Genomic DNA, 21,845 nt, shown 5'->3' with positions numbered 1-21,845 from the left:
TTGATATAAATACACCCATACACATTTTCATTTAAAATATGTTAACACACTATTGTACTTGCAGCAAACGTGAAAGAAGTCGTTCGAGATCTCCAACCGTAGCTGATAGGTTAATAAGACAGTGTCTAGGCATTGAAGATAGCAGTAAAAAATCACATAAAAGTCCCGAACGTAGTAGAAGAAAACGGAGTAACAGTCGAGAGAAGAGGAGTGCCAGCAGGGAAAGAGACAGAGACAGGCGTAGAAGAAGTAGGAGCCGAGGACGAAGAAGTCAAAGTAGAGGTAGAAGAAGCCGAAGCAGGGACCGAAGGCGGCGGAGTCGAGATCGGCGAAGCAGAAGTCGTGGTCGGGAGAGAAGTAGAGAAAGAAAGAGATATCCAGACGAGAGAAGTAGTAAAGGGAGTCCAAGTAGAGAGAGAAGTAGAAGCAGGGATAGGAGATACAGAGACGACGAACGAGGAAGCAGGTAGGATTTTATGAACTCATTACATGAAATACTCATTCTTTGCAGGGGAGAATACATTAATGTTGCCTTGTTACTTTTCAAAATATTAAGTTTTACATATTTTGTAAACATTTTGTTACACAAGATTGGTTCTCACTCTTTTTATTGTAAGTGGTTACATTTTGATGTAAGTTCAAACATTTTTGAAATTTAAATGTTAGGTAATTTGATTCCGAGGGTAAAACTAAAGTTTTTAAAATTATTATTATTATTATTTATTACTGGGCAGTATTATTCATTTGAAGCTTAAAATATATAATACGATAATCATGCCTGTTGTTCTGTATGGTTGCGAAACATGGTCGCTTACTCTTGAGGGAAGAACGTAGACTGAAAGTATTTGAGAACAAGATCCTGAGACGAATATTCGAATAGAAGAGGATCGGGAATGGGGAATGGCGGAAACTTCATAACGAGGAACGGTATAATTTGTACCGTTTACCAAACATTGTTAGGGTCATCAAATCTAGGAGACTCAGGTGGGCAGGTCATGTACCCAGAATGAAAGGAATTAGGAACGTTTTCAAAGTCTTAACTGGAAGTCCAATCGGAAAACGACGTTAGGAAGATCTAGGCGCAGATGGGAAGACAATATTAAGGTGAATCTCACAGAAATAGGAATACAAAGTAGAAACTGGATCCAGTTGGCTAAGGATAGAAGTCAGTGGAGAACTTGTTATGAGTGCATCGTTGAACCTTCGGGTTCCATGAACTATAGACCTAGTTAGTTGGTTACTATTTATTACTAGGTAATTTCACTATAGGGGATCACAGCTTCTGACATTTTGATTTCTCTGAGAATTATTCAAATTATGAATCTCTTGAAAATTAAAATTTCTGTTTGTATGACCTTCGTAAATCCATAAAATTGTATTAGATCATTTTTGATGTGTATTGTGTTGTTCTTGGTGCTGATGTGTATTCTGTAATGTTTTAGGGAAAGGCGAGGTGGAAGTTCCGAAAAGGATAGACGAAAACGGCGTTCAAGAAGCAGAGAGAAAAAAACTCAGGAGTTGGATCATCAACCAGCAGCTGAGCCTGAAGTTGGAAAAGTAAGTGATAGATATACCATATCCGTATTCCAATAAATCCATTAACTACGTAGATAGTGGATAAATTAAGTCAAAGAATATGCTTAATTGAAATCGAGTGCCCTGTATGTCTTAATAACAAGGGTTCTCACAAACCTGCAAGATTGGGGAAAGTCAGGAAATTTGATTTTTGACAGGGAAAATACGGAAAATTTTACTGGAAAGTTTTCGTTAATATCAGGGAAATTATGCAGAAATTCTTTAATGGCGACGAAAGAAAGTAATCGTTCTCGATAATTTTGAAGTAATCTGGTTATTTGGGATTTAGAAATAAAATGAAATCTTTAAGTGTTACGTCCCACGCTTATACTGGCTAGGCTAAAGGAGACGGTGATGATGAGAAATGAATGAAATGGTAGAATGAAGAAAGTGGGAGGATAGGGGAGAACCCGAGAAAACCCACTCTCACGATGTTTGTTTACCACAAAGCTCACTTGACGCAAACTGTGATCGAACCAAGGACCCCATTCACCAGTTTGGGATTTAGAGATCATGCAGCACAACAATAGAGAATAATAGGTAATAAATACATTAAACTATATCAAGGTGTTGTGTCATGATTTGTGTTTAGACTTTTAACTCCGAAATCAATTGAACTGTAGCATGTTGAATTCCTTTCCCTTAATGTAGACGAAGTGGCGTCTCTGGCCTGCAGATGTAAGATACTTACGTCTTTTTAACCGACTTGAAAAAGAGAGAAAAGTAAACATATGAGGTTCTCAATTCGATCCGTTTATGTGTCTATATATATATATATATATATATATATATATATATATATATATTGTTTGTGTGTAAGAGTATCCTTTCCAGTAATTCCACTGACAATAGTCTTCAGAGTTTGACTATGAAATTTTCAATGACTGACAATGTTCACACCATAATTGTTCACGCATAATGACTGACAGTGTTCATGCATAATTTCAACATAGGTGCACTAATGTTGTTGATTTACTTTTTGTGTGATGTTTGTTGTTTTTATGTTCTCGTTGTGTTTTCATATAAAGTTCATCAAGATCTGTTAACAGTCATTGGAGCTAGACCATGAAACTTCTCAACGGTTGATAGTGTTAATAACGTTATTAACCAACTTCATTGCGTGGATGCTCATGTATAACTTCAACAAATAGTTCGATTATTCTTTTTTAGGTTTCAAAGAGTATACTTTCTCACGAGTTCCTTATAAATTTTATCAGGATCTAATGACAGTCTTTGAAATTACACCATGAAACTCCTCAGCAGCTGATAATATGTTCACGTATAATTCTATAACGCGTATATATATTTGGTCTAGGAATTAATTCGTGCGGTTGGTACGCACACATTGAAGCTGTAGTACAAACACAAAGTACATAAATACCTTAAGAAAAATATTGTCCATCGCTAGCCACCACTTTCGCCCATCTGTCAGGCAATGTACGGATTCCGTGGCGAAAGAAGTCCTCATCCTTGGAAGCGATCCAGTCAGAGACCCATGTTTCGATATCTTCTGAAGAAGTAAACCGCTGTCCAATCAAATCGTTGTTCATGCAATCGAACAAGTAGTAGTCCGGAGGAGCAACGTCTGGTGAATACGGCGGGTGGGGTAAAACTTCCCATCCGACATTTTCTAAATAGGTTTTGACCGGTTTTGCGACATGTGGGCGAGCGTTATCATGTTGAACAATAAGTTTATCATGTCTGTTCTCCCATTCTGGTCGTGTTCTGGCCAGAGCTTGCTTCAAACGCATTAATTGTCGTCGATAACGTTCTCCATTCATAGTTTTACCCGGTTGCAGCAGCTCATAGTACACCACACCTTTCATATCCCACCATATGCACAGCATAACCTTTGCACAGTGAATATCTCGTTTTGGTTGTGATGGACCTGATTCACCTGGTTTCACCCAGGCCTTTTTTCGTTTAGGGTTCTCGTAATGGATCCACTTCTCATCACCCGTAATAATTCGATGCAGAAACCCCTTTCTGCTCTGTCGTTGAAGCAGCAATTCGCAAATGGTTTTTCGTCTTTCAACGTCTCTGTCTTTCAATTCATGTGGAACCCAATGTGACATCTTTTGAATCATTCCCATGGCTTTCAAGCGTTTGGAGACTGTTGTTTGATCAACGCCTAATGCTGCTGCAAGTTGTTCCTGCGTTTGACACGAATCCTGCTCGAGCAATGCTGTCAATTTTTCGTCTTGAAATTTTTTTTGGCTGTCCAGCTCGCTCTTGGTCTGCCAAGCCGAAATCACCACTTCTAAACCGTGCAAACCACTTCTGACACGTTCGCTCAGCTAGAGCATGGTCACCATACACTTCCACCAAAATACGATGACTTTCAGTCGCACTTTTCTGCATGTTAAAGTAATGCAGCAGGACACCCCGCAAAAACACTTTATCAGGCACAAATTGCGCCATGTTCACTTAACTACAAACTGGTGTTGTTGACGCTTTAATCCACTGCCCTATACTACGAACGATACGCGATGACAGGGGTTTGCAACACATGTGTGGATACACGGAACTGTGGGACGCTCCGTTCGTTGCGCCATCTCTTGTCCACCCGCACGAATTAATTCCTAGACCAAATATATATATATATATATATATATATATATATATATATATATATATATATATATATATATATATATATATATATAGTTAGTTATGTGTCCTAGGCCGACCTATTTAAAGGAAGTTAGGTCATTCTTTAGTTCAGGTATCTAACTAAAATGTTCAGGATACGAAAAAGTGAGAAAATTAAACTTTTGTCAGGGAAAGCAGTTTACAAAAATGTGTGGGAACCCTGAATAAACACTAAGTCAGTCAAAAATATGATATTTCCTTGTTAATAGTTATTTTTTCCACTTAACACTCCAGTAGTGAGCCAGTCAATACTGCTTTGTTATTCAGAATTTTCTGCAAAATTATTTAGTATAGTGTATGCAGCAAACTTAAAAAAGAGTACCACAACATTGTAATAAATATAACTGCATAATATTCAATTTTTGTCTAAATGGTATATAGTTATGTTGTTTTATTATTTAAACAACTTTGTGCAGAATATTCTATTTGTCTTATCTCTCTTTTTGAAGACCCGTAGTAAGGTGGAATAGAAGAAAGTTTATGAAGATCCCCTAGTAATGTAGTTTGGAGCAATTTCGGACTCAAGTGAAATCTTACGGCAAGGTTAATATGGAGGTGTTAGATTGAGAATAAAAGTAAATAGGTAGATATATTTTCAGTAATAGAGAGGAATTGTTTCATTGAAAATATTCTGACCTTATACTTTATATTTTCAACCTAACCCTATTCGTAGTCATCTTCATAAAGAATTTCGCTTAAATCCGAAAATTTAGTGGAATAAATGTGATGTGTTGTCCTTTGGACGCCATTCTAAGACCTTAAGATGAAAGTAGGTAAGCCTTAACTCAGCTGTAAACTAATTAACTTACTTAGTAAACAGAAAGTTTTAAGTTGTAGGATATATCTAGGTTTTATTGTAATGTGAGTGGCTTACAAAATAATCCTATCAATTAACAAAGGTACTCACTTTTGCTCTTCCAAAATCGTTTAAAAAAATAGTTATTGACACCTCAAGGTTATTTTTATTTATGTATTTTTATCGTTTGTTACAGATATATTCCGCGAAAGTTGCTAATGTTGTTCCATTTGGCTGTTTCTGCCAACTTGAAGGGTTACGCAGACGCTGGGAAGGACTTGTCCATATATCACAACTTCGTCGTGAGGGAAGAATTACTAATGTTGGAGATGTGGTAACAAGAGGACAGAAAGTGAAGGTTTGTAAGAAAATATGTAGACAAGGAAGAATGTTATGATAGATGAAAGTAAATTAAAAATAGCTGTTAAACATTTAGAAAATACGTGTAAGAATACATAGTCAATCTGTTAAAAGTTATATTAATTCGTAAGTTCTTGTTAGTTGTTTTATTTATTCATTTATTTTAAAGTTTAAATTAACACTGAGAAAGGCTTCGCGAGAATTGAACGAAATAGAGTGTGTTCGTAACGATTTTTATGAAATCGGCTGAACCTATCGTTTTCAGGTGCGAAGATGCGATTTAGCTAGATCGCTATTTTGGGAGAAGTCATGTAAATATAGGGGCAGGATTTCGTAAAAATTCTGTTGATTGAACGAAACAAATTCCACGTATTAGACCGTGAATGAATGATAAAAAGGAACTTATTTAGATGTCACTGTTGTGTGTTTTTGTGTCAAAACTAAACCTGTTTTTGTAAACTTGTCAGCTCAGTTTTCCACCTCACACGGGAGGGTCCCACAAGTTGTCGCTAAAATCTGATTGCCACATAGCACATCTGATAGAGCATCATGAGAAATGAACGTATGAGCAAAATTTAAGGTGCTATGGACCAGAAGGATAGGAGCTACGGGGATTCAAAATTTGAATACCCAAAGAATTATATCATGGAATTATGTACGTTTAAAGTAAATATCTTAGAAACCTTTAAAGCAATCAAAACAAGAGTTGCACAATGTTATGAGAACAAAATGCCCTATTGAAAATCACAAACAGTATTGCCAACTCAGCATAAAAATATTTTATTATAAATAGCACCATATACAAGTGTGCACAGATTTAAAATGCACTATTATCACTAAACATAACAGTGAAGTGTAGTGGAACAGTGTTGCACACTGTTGGAGCTACATGTGCTGAAAATGTACAATGGAGAAGTCTGATATGTGGTTAATAAAGAAATGCATTAGAAAAAAGTGAGGATTTTGCAATATACTTCTGTAGCTCCGATGCATAAGCAGACAACTAGCGAAAACAAAATGATACACGCGAGGAAAGAAACACTGTGTTTTCTAATTCTGTAAACTGGTTCTCCTGGTTATCTTATCAATATTTGGAAGAGTACTTTCTTCGTTTGTGTCTTTCGTGTTAAGTGACATATTCTTTTACTGAGCTCTCTCGTGGCTAAGCGGTTAGCGTACGCGGCTTTGGCGCGGAGACCCGGGTTCGATTCCCGGCGGGAGCTCATGTGGTTCGGATTCCACGTTAATCAGCAGGTCCACGTCTCATATAGCCTCGCTGCTGGACGGGACGCTAAACTAAAATCAACTCAACAATATTCTTTTACTTCCTTTCCCATGTACCATATACTGTAATATTACCATATTCACATTGCAAATATAATTATTTTATTACTACCTCATTTCGTTTTTAGTCGGACCGGATAGCGGTGTGGTCTAGAAGGCTAGACAACCGACATATTAGGCATCGCGGGTTCCAATCCCGCCTCGGACATGTTTTTGTTGTACTTTTTACCTTACATTTCATTGTTATCTTTCTCTTTCATAGTGATTCGGATCCCACTTTGCATTCCTGTATAGCTTGGGAGCTGACACAGGACGTAAAACTGGCATCACTCAATTTTATTTTCCAAAGGCATCAATATTTTGTGACACTGCTGACATTTTGCTATGTTATACTATCTGTGTTATGCATTTGAACTAAATTCTTAGTATGAGACCCAGATTCCTTTATTACCATCTGTTGCCACATATCAGACTTCTCCATTGTACATTTTCAGCACATGTAACTCCAATAGTGTGCAACGCTGAACCACTACACTTCACTGTTATGTTTAGTGATAATAGAACCTTTTAAATCTGTGCACACTATTATATGGTGCTATTTATAATAAAATATTTTTATGCTGAGTTGGTAACACTGCTTCACCTATGGCAACACTGTGATTTTCGATAGAACATTTTGTTCTCATTATATTGTGCAACTTTTGTTTTGATTGCTTTAACGGTTTTCAAGATATTTACTTTAAACGTACATAATTCCATAATATATTCTTTGGATATTCAAATTTTGAATCCCCGTAGCTCCTATCCTTCTGGTCCATAGCATCTTAAATTTTGCTTATTTTCATTTTTCATGGTGCTCTATCAGATGTGCTATGTGTCAATCAGATTTTAGCGACAACTTGTGGGACCCTCCCGTGTCAGATCCAATATCTAATACGTAATGAAGAAAGTACACTATATCAGTGATATAGCGCTCGACTTTAGGTTCCCAACTTTTGAAACAAACACGAAAAATAAATAACTTATACACTGAAATTACTGTACACAAAATTAGAAATTTGACACTAGGGCAGTGGTTCTTAACCCAATTACTATTACAATCCCCATTTTATCACATCCTCTTGCCAGCTACCCCCTTATAGTTTCTGGTCTGTAATAAGCTTGTGTGGGATTTTTAATATACCTATTCGGAGATCTCACGATATCCATCTATTTCGATAATAGTAGAATCCATTTCTTGTATATAAAGAATACAGTAACTTCTCTAAAAGCGGATGGATTAAAACAAATTTGGTCTCTTCATTCATATTACAAATATCGAGTTCAATCCGTGATATTGTTTCAAAATGGAGGCAGTTTGAAAATTTTAAAACTTCGTAACTCCCTTAATTTTGGGTCATATAATAAGAAAAATGAAGTGATTTCTATTTTGGTTAAAAAAAAAACTTGGTTTAAAAGAAGTTATTGAGTATTTTAATTTTCGAGAGGCCGCCATTTTGAGTTACGTCATATTGTTGTGAATTCGGTACATTGTTGTGTATGTGGTCGTTATCACCAAAAATGCAAAATTCTGCAAAGAAAAACAAAGGATCCTAAATAAAATCAATTCCTTTTATTGCCGACAGAATAATTTGTCCATTATTGATTTATCGACAAACGCAACACAGCTATTGCGGATTAGTGTTTTCAGTTTTATGCAGGTTTTGTTGCTTTTGTATTTTTGTGGTATTTCAATATGCAGTTCTCATACGTTTCATATCGTACCTCTTTCATTTAAATTGATTTTTTAAACAACTCTGCACCTGTTGAAAATGTTCAGTAGACCTATTTTTTTGTTGTTGTTAACAGTATATATAAAAATAAAAATATGCCTATCAGAACAAAATTCAGAATCTTTTCCGTTATTAGATTCTAATTATATTTATCTCTTCCGCTTATCTTCGCGACCCTAATGTGAAATCCTGCTCTAGGGAATGGACACATTTTTACAAGGTAGACTTATCTGTCAATACTGCCCATGTGCAAGGATTTCTGTAAACTTTTTTCACTTCCTTATGATTCTTGGGATATACTTGAGATTTCATGAGTTCTTAATGCATCTTATTGCGAAAACCAATAGATTCGCACTATAAAATTAATAGAAACTTGTGCACAAGGTACTGTTGACTAAGAGTAGACTGTATGTAAAGAAGTCTACTGGCACACGTATCCGCAAAGTGTTTACTGCTACAGCTATAAAATTCTTTCACTATTATGATTACCAATAAAATACTATAATTGCTGTTGCATTTCACCCACTTTCGTTCCGCTCGGTTTGAATGTTAACCTCAATTATCTGCAAGCGGATACAGTCTTGATTTAGCTCCAGTCAGATTTAAACATCAATTCCTTAATAAATCCGCCAGGACGTATTTATTTTGTAGGTTTTATCGTCCATGAACAATCCCATCCTCTTTTAAAGCTATTTCTTATATTCCCATTAACCCTGTCTTCTAGACAGTGTTAAGGCTGCCATACCATTCGTTCAACCATTGAATCCTTTTAACACTTCTCTATCTTCTAGCAGATCTCCTCCGTGGCTAAGCGGTTAGCGTGCGCGCCTTTGGCGTGGGAGTCCCGGGTTCGATTCCCGGCGGGAGCTTATGTGGTTCAGATTCCACGTTAATCAGTAGGTCCACGTCTCATATAGCCTCGCTGCTGAACGGGACGTTAAACTCAAAATCAACTCAACTCAACTCTATCTTCTAGCAGATCAAAAAAATAAAAAGAAAGAAGAAAACGCTATAACATATTTACATTAGTAGAACTTTAAAACTTCTTTATTGTATTTCATTAGTTCAGTAACTCTCATGGACATTTTTGATGCATAAGGTCCTGTCCTGATTCATTATTGGAAATTGAATGCAATAATGGCTGTTCACAGTGTAATAATAACTGTAATAAACAACGTACCATTGGTAATTTGAATAACACTTTTAATACATTCCAGAGCCCCTCGGGTTCAAAAGTACTTCATGATTGTTCAGTTGATCCTATTTGTGCAGAAACAATGAATTAACTGTTCATTAATTTTAAGGACATCATTGGCTTTCTTAACAATGCATTTTTTTTGTTTTGCAGGTGAAAGTTCTGTCAGTAACTGGTCAAAAAGTGTCGTTATCCATAAAAGATGTTGATCAAGAAACAGGAGAAGATCTCAATCCAACAAGCCACAAGATGTTAGTTCCTAAAGAAAAGTAAGTAACAGTTGATTTGGTAAGAATGTAATAAGAAATTTAATCTAAAAAACCATAAAAAAATTTGCAGGTGTAAACATTTAAGTGTTGCCTCATGTTTATGTACATTCAATTTTAAAAAAAAAAGTCACTATAGTTTTTTTTTTTTTTTTAAAGCAACTTACATTCTTAGGGTGGTTCGAAACTGAAATGAACAAGTCGTTAAAATATCAACTTATACCGTAAAATGTTAAAAAAAAAAAAAAAAAAAAAAAAATAAGAAACTTCCATTTCTGAGAATTTATGTAAATTAATAATGCGCTATGCAATTTAGACTTATTTAATAATTTTTAATCGAAGTAGTAATCGCTTCTAAAGAAATCAAATTTTCGTGAGTTCTTGTGACTTTCCTTTGTGTATTCTACCTTTGCTCCAGCGTGTGAATATCAGACACACTTCCTTTTTTTTCTGCTTCCTCCGTTCATTTTGTTCTGGAAGTATGTGGTAAAACATACCTAGAACAGCAGATCGGCTATTAAATCAAGGAATTAAGATTCACTTAACACTCAAATGCATGAGTGTAGATCGAATTGTCTTAATTGTACTTTTAGTAATCCATGTTCTCCATCCTTCCGTCGCAGGGATGAAGAGCAAGCACATAGGAATCCAGATCGACCTGCGTCGCTTTTGGAACTTCATAACCCTTTGAATGAAGAGGATGAGACTTACAGTCGAAAACGTGTTCATCGAATTTCTTCACCAGAGCGCTGGGAAATCAAGCAAGTAAGTGTGTTATTTTCTGAACAAATGTCAGTATTAATACGCATAGTTTTTAACATTAAATACTTAAATCAGTGGTAGATGATCCGAAAGAAGAAGAAAAAAATGAGATAATTCGAAAATTTTGTGAGTACGGAATTTTTAAAGAGAAAAAAGAAATACACTTACCTATTTCACTAGATTAATTATTAGGGTATTTAAAATCAAGTAACTCTAGTGTATCTCGGGTAAGCTGACTTTATGTTTATTAAATGCTAAGTACACCGTGTGCGTGGGTTTTCTCGGGGTTCTCCCGTTTCCTCCCACTTTCTTCATTCCACCATTTTCATTCATTACTCATCATCACCGTCTCCTTTAGTCTAACCGGCATAAGCGTGGGACGTAAAACTCAAAGATTTCATTTCATTTCATTTTTAAATGCTAAGTAGATATAATAAGGTTTAACACGTATCTTCTTAATACGTCTTGTAAAATAAATCAAAATGGTTTCGGTAGTTCTCGCTAAACTTTTTTCGAAAGAATTAGTTAACTCAGAAGTATATATATCACCTCTTAAAATGTTACCTTGCACTCTTTATATGGACTGGAAAACTATTGAATTCAGAAATCTTGAAAAAATAGATTCATTCTTGATATTTCTTCCTATAGGGTATTTATTTCTTACTTTGCACTAATAAGGACTGACTCCTTTTCTTGATATACGATGTTTGCACCAACTACTGGGATCCAATATACTTACGATTGTGTGATGAATCGCAAACAAAAAATTAGAAAAGCCCTAATATTTATAAATATGACCTATCTACAGTATGTGCGTATTAAAAATTAAATGAAAAACGATAGGAGAAAACATCTGATTTTTAACATAGAATTAAATCGTCTGTAAGTACGAATTCAATGTTACACAAAGAGTGAAAAGTGCGTGCTGGATCAGTCTGAGTGAAAGAAAACTGATTTCAATGACTGAGAGAATATATGGCTGTTCTGGGGCGGACTGGGTAGCTTAATGGTTAACGCATTGGCACGGTACGCCGAAGATCCCGGGTTCAAAATGAAAAATGAAATCTCAGTTTTACGTCCCACGCGTATGCCGGTTAGGCTAGAGGAGACGGTGATGAAGACAAATGAATGAAATGATGGAATGAAGAAAGTGGGAGAACCCCGAGAAAACCTACGCATACGGTGTTTATCCATCACAAAGCTCACTTGGTGGGAGCTGGGATTGAACTCATGCACCATCGGTAAACGTTGTACCACAGCCACCGCGGCCCTCCCGGATTCGAGTTCCGGTCCAGTTATACACTTATTCACTCTTCGTTTATTTATAAATGGAAAACGTTGTTGGTTTTGAACTTGTAACAGTCATTGTGATTAATGAAAATCGAACTTCTACTGTTTTGTGTTTACCAGATCTTGTTTGATGCAACAGATTCTGGACTGTAATCAAATCTTGAGACAATAATTTTCGGTTCCAGACTCTCTTCCTCCATTGTGAAGCACTTATAAAATTAAATATATATTGGAAAGTAAGTGCTTTTAGTGTAAAATGTACCCAGCATGTGGCCTATTAAGTGAAAGAAAAATTAAGTAGTAAAATAAAAATTGTGATTATTTGTGATGTTATCCCATTACTTGTCCAGATACTAATTGAATTCATTGTTCTATTTAAAAAAAAAAAATGATTCGAAAACATTTTCTGTGTGTGACGAAAACTTCCTTAATCGTGCGATTGCACGTGTGAAACTGCATACATAAACTAAACACACGCAATGAAGGTTATGTATTCTTAAATCTTTCTATTTAGTGAAATACTAAGCAGGACTATGTTTAGTTTTAGTTATGGTAATATAGTTTCATTAATTCGTGTTTTTTATTTTGTACAGATGATGGCAGCGTCATGTATTGACAAATCAGAATTACCAGATTTTGACGATGAAACAGGTCTTTTGCCGAAGGAGGATGACGAGGAGGAAGATATTGAAATAGAATTAGTGGAAGAGGAGCCACCATTTTTGCAGGGCCATGGTCGAATGTTACATGATCTCAGTCCTGTTAGAATTGTCAAGAATCCAGATGGCTCTTTAGCACAGGTAAGTAATTGCCATGATAAAACAGAATGTACAGTGTAATGTAAAGTGCATCAGTATAAGTATCCTCTGTAGTCTATACATAAAATATTGGAAGTATAGATTAATATTTTGGGAAGACACTTTGCATTAAAAAAGCAAGAAAGAAGAAAAGATCTTGGAGTCAGCTGACAGAAATTTTTATTTGATAAATGGATCAAAAATTCAGTGCGTAAAATATGTTGGGTGTTTCAAGTTATTTAATTTTTGAAGAATATTAGTATGTATAAAATGGCACTAGAAAACCACAGAAAAAATTATATAATAGCATGCCGGCGAGAACTCGAATCCCGATCTGCTTGTTGTAACGTTTCATTTCATGAAATATCAGCGACACATTTTAAGATTTCTGTGTTCGTCACTTTTTCTTCTGTCCTATAATACCAGTATCTGTCGAACAAGAACATAAAATAATATAGATTCAATATTACTATACTAAACAGTTATTAAATGAAAGAGTGTAAATACGAAATTATTACCAGTATTGCTTAAATCTAAAGAAAAATTGTGTTAACTGATCAGATGGTCTCGTCATGGATAATCTGCTTCTAACTTCTCTCACCAATGTGGTTATGAATCATTTCGAAAACAAAATATTTGACTCAACTGTTTTAAAACTACACGTACGAGGGGGACCCAAAAGAAACTGGATTGTAAGTGCGCGGCCATTCTTAGGCGTAGGCGTTCTTCAGGTAGGTGAGTCTAGTAGAGACCTTCCCAAATCAGTTGCTCAAGCGGTATATGCGTAGGAGGTTGATGTTTGATTGTAGTGTTGTTTTTCTCAATGTTCTAGTTTGCCGCCTGCGAAATCATTATGGGAGGTTTGAAATAACAAAGAGTGAGTTTGAAACTTTACGCCGTGCTTGAAAAATCGGCAACGGAAGCTTACAAAATGCTTCAACAGGCTTTCAAGAAGGATAGTATGAGCTGCACACAAGTTTTCGAGTGGTTTGGGCGTTTTAAACGTGATGAGATCATTGTGGAAGATCATGCTCGTTCTGAACGCCCTTCATCATCTCAAAACGACGAAAACATTGAAAAAATCCGCCAAAAAATCTACGAGGATCGTCGTTTCATGATTGACGAAATTTCAGAACAGACAGGAATGAATTGGAGCTCGTAGCAGTGGATTTTCACTGAAGATTTGGAAAAGAGACGGGTTGCCGCTAAGTTTGTTCCTCGCCTGCTCTCACAGGATCAGGATATTTGGGCTCTCAGCGGCAGGCTATCGTTCCACACCCTCCGTATTAGCAAGCCTAGACTTTTTCCTCTTCCCGAGAATGAACAAATCTAAAAGGGAGGCGTTTTGATTATGTGAAGTGTGTAAAAAGAGCTTCGTAGAGGGCACTGGACTATATCAAAGTTGAAGAGCTCCAGGGCTGCTTCAAACAATGAGAAAGAAGACTGAAGAATTGTATCGCATCTAATGGAGAGTACTTTGAAGAAGATTGAAAGAATTTTGTATATATATATATATATATATATATATATATATATGTATGTATATAAAACTTAATAAATTAATATTTTAGAACAAAAGTCCGTTTCCTTTGGGTGCCTCCTTGTATCAGAGAGATTGTTTTAACCCTTATTAAACATTAATTTCCCAAAGTTTTGAGTATAGTGCCACTGAACGTTACGACGTTTAATTATTTATAGAACTATAACTTTTTGTTCGTGTATGTACTTGAGCACACATTTGTTCTGTAAATATTTTGAATTTTACATAGATATCTCAGATCATTTATAGCCGTCGTACTTAGATTTCTGCGTTGTACGAAAATTTTAATGTGATTCTTAAAACTTTTATTGTGACTGACACGATTTAATTATAATCCGTATAAAATTACTTATGCTGGAGCGTGATGCATTTGCATCAACAGTCTGGTGATTCATGAGCGCTCTGAGAGACTTTTCGGAAAATATGCTGGAAGAGTTATAGGGAATAAGTGAAATTAATTCTGTTCATGAATGTAATGATGCAATGAAGAAGCAAATAATAGCAATGACATTGGTATTGAATAATTTTCAAGAGGAGGAGGCGGAAGAGGGGTCTATCAGTTATTAAAAAATTAATAGAAGTGGTAAAAATGATGAAACATAATAGTTGGACGGATGCAGAAAACATGGGAAAAAAAGCTCAAGATCAGACATTTAGTTTGTTCTTCATCTAGTTACTTTAGGTTTCAATGAAATATATTAGTGTACGTATTACTTAGTGTCATGTCTCCTTTAATTTCAGAATAAAACTTAAATGTAAGAATTTTCGTTTTACAGAGGTAATAAGCTCTAATGTTAAATTCTTACGTTGTTTCGTGTTATCCTCAATTGATCATTGGATCTTGCAGTATTTGCAGTGAAATCATCAAATGATTTTGTTAAGTCTCCAGAGACCTATAAATCGCTTGCTCAAGAGAAAGGTGCGTCCTTCTTTTGAAAATTTCACTCACTTAAACAGAAAATACATATTATGCAAGTACTTATTGTAGTATAATTTAATAATAAAATGCATATGGCAACAAATACTAAACACAATAGACTCTCGACTATCTGGCCTCTGTCCTGTCCACCCTAGTTTCAGAAAGAAATAAAAGGAAAAACTCAATAATACTTTTTTTTTTTCTGAACGAATTAATCGACTTCTAACGCCTTATTCACAAGATTTTCTGAAACACTACTCAAACAGCGTCTTCCAGTCACTTATTAGATTATTCGTTTTTTTGCACCTCGTCTTTCACAAATGCTCAAAATGCATTATCTGTGCGCCGATATTAGGGTTTGTAGGCCAAGCCAATGAAGCTGGAGGTCAAGCTAACCGACGTCCAACCAAGCAATTTGGGCAAGTTGGTCTAGGCACCTGTAGAACTCTGAGCGTAATGTGGAAGCAAGACTAAAACACTATATTTAAGTACTTTTCCTTATAGTGTCAGTTTTGACCTTGAGGTACCTAACTCTGCAAAAGGTTTGCGTGTTGATTTAATTGGTGTTTCCAAAGTAGAACACAAGTTTCACCTCAAGTTCTCTCCCACTCCAAAGCACATCTAGAATAATTCTCGTAGCAAAATTATTCTTCTTTCACACTAATAATATTGGTCGTGACAATGATAGTTTGTCCAAGCTAACCACAAAGTCGCTCATGATATCTTGTATTCTTTTTTCTATCATTCTAAACCTACACAAGCTACCAAACACCCCTTCACTTGTGAAAAGACTTGTGTCTGTCATCACGACTTACAGAATGTTTGTGCGTTTTATCAACCACCAGGAGGTAGCACGGTTGTCAGTAGTGCCAGGAACAACTCGAAGAAGGTTGAAAGAAAGGCAAAGTCATTATCTCACATGTTAACGTATACGCTTCACTTTCATACAACAGGATAAGGTAATTGTATATTGTATATTATTTACAATGTAAAGTCACTTTCCGCCCACCCTGTATAATATACTATACAAAATAATTACACTGAATAGGATAAAAAATTTGGATGATACAGATGTATTTAATAACAAACATTGAGACTCCTTTTGTTCTCAGTATTATTATTATTATTATTATTATTATTATTATTATTATTATTATTATTATTATTATTATTATTATTATTATTATTGATATTTCACCATAATTTTTATCTACTTATATGTTTCCAGGCTGCTATGATGCAGAGCGCCTTGGCGAAAGAACGTAGAGAACAGAAGATGCTACAGCGAGAACAAGAAATGGACTCAATCCCTACAGGACTTAACAAACATTGGATTGATCCCTTACCAGACGGTAAGTTAAAAAGAAGTATATTAAAGAAGTTTCTGAAAAAAAAAAAATGAGTTACAGAAACTGGGAAGAGTTATATTTTCATTATTAAAATTAAAATATGTACCTACTTATCATCAACATAAAAATAAGTGTGCTTCCTATTTGGTCAAGTGGCTAATACCCATACTTATTGTGTTCACAGTTCTAGATTTGATTCCCGCCAGGAGAATCTGCCTTGTTACAATTCCGAGTAGTGATTCAGGTCCCCTCTTAAACAGTAGGTTCCGTGTTATAGATAACCTCTGTGCTGAAAAGATACATCAAATTCGAAATTCACTCTCAAATCATTTTTTAAAATATTTCTTAGAAATTCGTGGAAATTTCGTCTAATGTTTTCAGGATGATCATGATATACACTCAAACTAATATTAAAGTAGATATTTACTTACCTTATATGATATTTATTTAACTTTTTGAATCTTCCCAACAATAGGCAGGCATCTGTTATTATTGAGTTAGAATTATGTGGATAAGTGTTGCCTTGTTTCGCTGATGCAAGTCCAATTAATATAATACACAGTAGGGGTCCAATTAATATAATATACAGTAGGGATGGCCAACGCGTTGACAGTGATCTACTGATCGACCACCGAGTCGTGAGATCGGTAGCCCGCAGTAATCTCTCTCACTCTCTATATCGATCAGTTATTTTTTCGATTTCCTCTAGTGGACTGCTCTGTAGGTAAGTAGACCGCCGTGATTTCTGAAATGACAAGTAGCTCTCAATCCTAAAGAAGTTGGTCACCCTGTACATGATATTCAGGATAAGTTGTGAAGAATTTATTTACACATGTTAGAAATTCTTTAAATATCAGTTATATGTTATAAATATTCTTTACTGTTCAGTATCATATAACGGAGGTGTGCCTTAATACCAACGATTCACATTTTCAACTTCTCCAGTAGCAGTAAAAGTAAGTTCATGCATTTCTGCTCCGGTCCAGTTTCAGATCATACATCTGACATATATATATATATATATATATATATATACAGGGGCGGATCCAGGATATGATCAAGGGAGGGGCTAAACCATATTTTGCCGTTTTATCCAGTGTAAAGCAGGATTGAATCCCATTTTATCCAGTGTATACCTCGGCGTCAAGGGGGGGGGGGCTATAGCCCCTATAGCCCTCCCCTTGGATCCGCCACTGTATATATATATATATATATATATATATATATATATATATATATATATATATATATTATTTTCCTTATATACGAAAGCAAATAAATTACAAATAAACTATGATTTTCTGGATGTTGACTAAATGGCCAATTCCATCTTTGGACAAAAAGATCTGCCTTTGATACCCACAGGAGTACTTGTAGTTCAGATCGCACGCTAAACAGGTGTCCACGCGTCATATAAAAGTATCAATTCTAAATCCTCAAATAGACATGTAAAATGAAAATAAAAACATTATGATTTGTAGTCCGAACATAGCGAGTAAGTATGAAAGAGAACAAGTAGAAAAATACTGTTCCAATAATGTGTTACTTATTTGTGAAACTTAAACTTAGGTGTTACAAAACCACAACATCAAACTATGTGTATCTAATAAAATCATAATTTCTTGCTTGTTTATATAGCTGATGGACGAACGCTGGCTGCTAATATGCGTGGTATTGGACTTATTAATCAGGATCTCCCGGAGTGGAAGAAGCACGTTATAGGCGGGAAAAAGAGTTCATTTGGCAAGAAGACAAACATGACTCTATTGGAACAGAGGCAGTCTCTTCCCATTTATAAACTGAAGGATGAGTTGATCAAGGTAAGCGGAAAGTTAAGAATATTTTGGTTACTTTTATGTATATCAGTAGAATTCTAAACACTTGCCTTTATTGCGAGTTACCAATGCTTTAGTATTTACTAAGCTGCTGTGTGTTTTTGATGTTATTTAAGAAAGAATATTATTTGAGAGCATTTATTTTGTGTTGAACGGTACGAAACTGTCCGTAATTGAAATTTGAACGCCCCTATAGAGGGAAAATAAAAAATTATCAGTAATTTCGCCATATCTCTTTTTAGATTATGCCCACTTCCTTCTGACCTCGGATATCATGAGGTCATACTGTTGTGGTAATACTACGAGAGTTTGATTTTAGTTATTGTATTTTTCTTTCCTATATCCCAGAAAGAAGATGGCTGTTCAGCTGACAGTGTACGCCAAAGAACAACAGTGATTATGCGACAAAAATACTGTCTTTGATAATAGATCTCACTGTGCGAATTGCTGTTTTCAGAATGTTGTCAAACAAATCACTGTATATTCAACTGTTAACTTTGTGCTCCTTTTCCAAGTAGTCTTTCAGTATAGTCCCTTTTCAGTTCCAAAATATGTTTATCATCATCTTTCCAGCGGAGGTTTGGTTTGAATTTCTTTTTCATTACTATTCCGAGGAATTTCCACTCCATATTTCTCTGGGTTCTGATTCATGATGAGAGAGACCCACGTTTCAACTTGTCTGCCTATTCTGGCCAAACTTCATAGCCTTGATTGTGTAGCAGTCGAGTAAATGGAAGAAATTGACGCACGTCTTGCTCCTTCGTCTGCCACGCTTGTTCGGCCACTTTTAAAATTCTCTGTCCACTCGTACACATTGCTACACAGTTGAGTAGTAATCTTATGTTGTGTTGAACATCACTGATGGATTTCAATCTCGCACAAACCTTCAAATTAATCAAATGGATCATTGTCTTCTGTTTTTAGTTGGTACACAATATTAGCGGAGCGTCCATGTTCCTTCTGCAATAAAAGAAAGGAAAATGGAGCAATCAAGATTAAACTCTCATAGCATTACCAGAAAAATATAATCTTATGACATGCAAGGACAGAAGGCAATGTTTACAATCTAAAGAGAGATATGATGACATAATTTTTGACTCTTCGTAGTATGTTTAGAGAGTAAGAAATTTAACTATTAGCATTTATATGCTAATCACGAGTATATATTATGATATTCGTTTAGCTGAATGTCATGTAATAGTGAAATACAACTGGTTAATTTGTCTGTGTAAATATTAGGGAAGAAATAATCCTGACAGTATAGATACATCATTGGTTAAAATGTAGTTCATATTATTACTCATAGTAAAATGGGTATATTATCGCAACTTTATCATATTTGGCATTTCGTTTATCTCCCTGCCTTAGTTGAAATGCTCTCTTTATTAATGCCTGTTATCATCCGAAGAATTTGAGCAGTAGTTATACATTTTGCTCTTCATTTCAGGCTGTTACAGATAACCAAATATTGATTGTCATCGGCGAAACAGGTTCTGGGAAAACAACACAAATTACTCAATACTTGGCAGAAGCAGGTTTCACAAGCAGAGGTAAGTTTTGTAACAGTAAAATAATTCATTAGTAAAATAATATGTTAGTACATCATCTTGACATCAAATGCTACTTCTAATAGGGAAAAAGAAAAGGAATGAATTTTATTTATTAATTTTTTTACGTTAGCAAATATCACAAGGACACTATGTGCCGTAGTAAATTCTCAGTAAACTTATTCGGTCTTCATCAAACTTTAGCATAGTGGAGAATTTAGTACGTATGTGAAATATTTTCCACTGCAGATCTTTGATTCTCAAGTTTTGAGCCATTAGAACTTGGACTAATGGTGAACACAAAACTCTGTTTTTGAAAACTTTCAGAAAACGGTTTTGTTTCCTATCAAAAACTGGTTTTGATTTTAATCACGGTTCGGTTTTCTTTTTCTTTCTTTTTTTTTTTAAAAAAAAAAACGTTAATTCGTTTGGGAATGGGTACTATAAGTACAAGAAGGGTACCAGCTTCGGCGAAAATCACAATGGTTTCAGTAAAAACCCAAAACTAGTGGAGAAAAGCGAAAATGGTTTCGGTGAAATAACCGAACCTGCTTTTGAAGAAAACTGAAACCGATTTCGATGTAAAATCGAACAGTTTTTTTAAATTACTGAAACCGGTTCTGAGAACACCGAAATATCGTTTTTTCTAGAAACGGGTTTTGTCCATTACTAGTTTGGATTCGCAAAAGAATCCATAATTGCAATTTAGAAAAAAAATGCGTGAAACAAACCTGTCAAACTTTAATTTGAAGCATAAGAAAGGAAATGGTAAGACAGTTGGCTAGTTATACTGTAAACACAGTGTGTACTTACGATGAAGTACACGATTCATTGGATGTTTCTTTCGATTTCCTCCCCTCCACTACTACAAACCAGCGCCTCAAAAGTAGGTCATAACTTCTTTGGAAGAAAGCCACCTGAGGTGACATCTGCCGGGCTATTGAATTGTTTCCTTCGTGTTTGTTAGAGGTAGGAACAGTTGACGACGCTGTTCATCCATAAAGGACTTTGTGCCGATGAAAGCATCAAAATCGAACAGATTTCCGGTCTGGTACGACAATGAACTTCGTGAACTTTTTAAAAACAAAAAGCTAGCCTGGACTCTGGAAATCACATCCGAGTGACTACACATACAAAAACTTTGCAGCGACGTAAGTATTTTGAATACATGGACTCAGTTGGTGATTTTACTGTTAGAAACCCTAAACTCTTTTGGTCTGTAATTAAATCTAGATCAAAATCTCCGGGCATACCGGCAACAGTTCAAGATGAAAATGCTGAAGCGAGTGAAGATCAAAGACCCGACCTCTACTACTTCTGCAAAACATTTACTTCACTTCCCTCTACAACCCATCTTCCCCTCTCCGCCCCATCTGTTCGGACACCTTATCCAATCTCTCTACTACCCCGGGCGAAGTTCTGGCTCTCTTGCAATCGTTATCTCCACATAGATCACTTTGACCTGATAACATTGGTCCTCTCTTTCTCAACAAAACTGCTTCGGTTATTGCGGTTCCTCTATCTATCTTATTCAATAGATGCTTCAAGGAAGGGTATTATCCCACCAGTTGGAAACTGGCTCACGTGACCCCAATATATAAATCAGAACTTAAAGATCATGTATCCTCCTATAGGCCAATATCTCTTCTTTCTGTAATATCAATTATCTGCGAAAAAATAATCAAAGACAGGCTACTTAAATTGACCTCACCTTACATCCATAGTTCTCAGCACGGCTTTCTACCGAAAAGCTCAAGTCTCTCAAATTTAAGTACTCTTCTTTCCTGTGCAGTCAGATGTATGAATAACAATACTCAATTAGATGTTATCTACTTTGATCTCTCGAAGGCCTTTGATTCTGTCAGTCACATTCATCTTCTTCATAAACTCTCCAATAGATTTAATG

The 21,845-nt window shown here is 35.5% G+C and overlaps 1 protein-coding gene across 1 annotated transcript in view; it reads left to right on the top strand.

Annotated features, from left to right (window-relative positions):
* Window positions 1-21,845, top strand: part of pea (ATP-dependent RNA helicase pea) — a 74,923-nt gene that overhangs the window by 25,637 nt on the left and 27,441 nt on the right. The window contains exons 5-13 of the mRNA XM_081739643.1: window positions 65-466; window positions 1,443-1,557; window positions 5,220-5,381; window positions 9,788-9,903; window positions 10,524-10,665; window positions 12,546-12,752; window positions 16,437-16,560; window positions 18,196-18,377; window positions 19,840-19,942. Coding sequence (XP_081595769.1) covers window positions 65-466; window positions 1,443-1,557; window positions 5,220-5,381; window positions 9,788-9,903; window positions 10,524-10,665; window positions 12,546-12,752; window positions 16,437-16,560; window positions 18,196-18,377; window positions 19,840-19,942 — 1,553 coding nt within the window. The remainder of the gene's footprint in view (window positions 1-64; window positions 467-1,442; window positions 1,558-5,219; window positions 5,382-9,787; window positions 9,904-10,523; window positions 10,666-12,545; window positions 12,753-16,436; window positions 16,561-18,195; window positions 18,378-19,839; window positions 19,943-21,845) is intronic.

Source organism: Thermobia domestica, chromosome 15 (assembly GCF_964235325.1).
Source record: "Thermobia domestica chromosome 15, izTheDome1.hap1.1, whole genome shotgun sequence".
Taxonomy (NCBI): domain Eukaryota; kingdom Metazoa; phylum Arthropoda; class Insecta; order Zygentoma; family Lepismatidae; genus Thermobia; species Thermobia domestica.
This window is presented reverse-complemented; position numbering and strand designations above follow the sequence as displayed.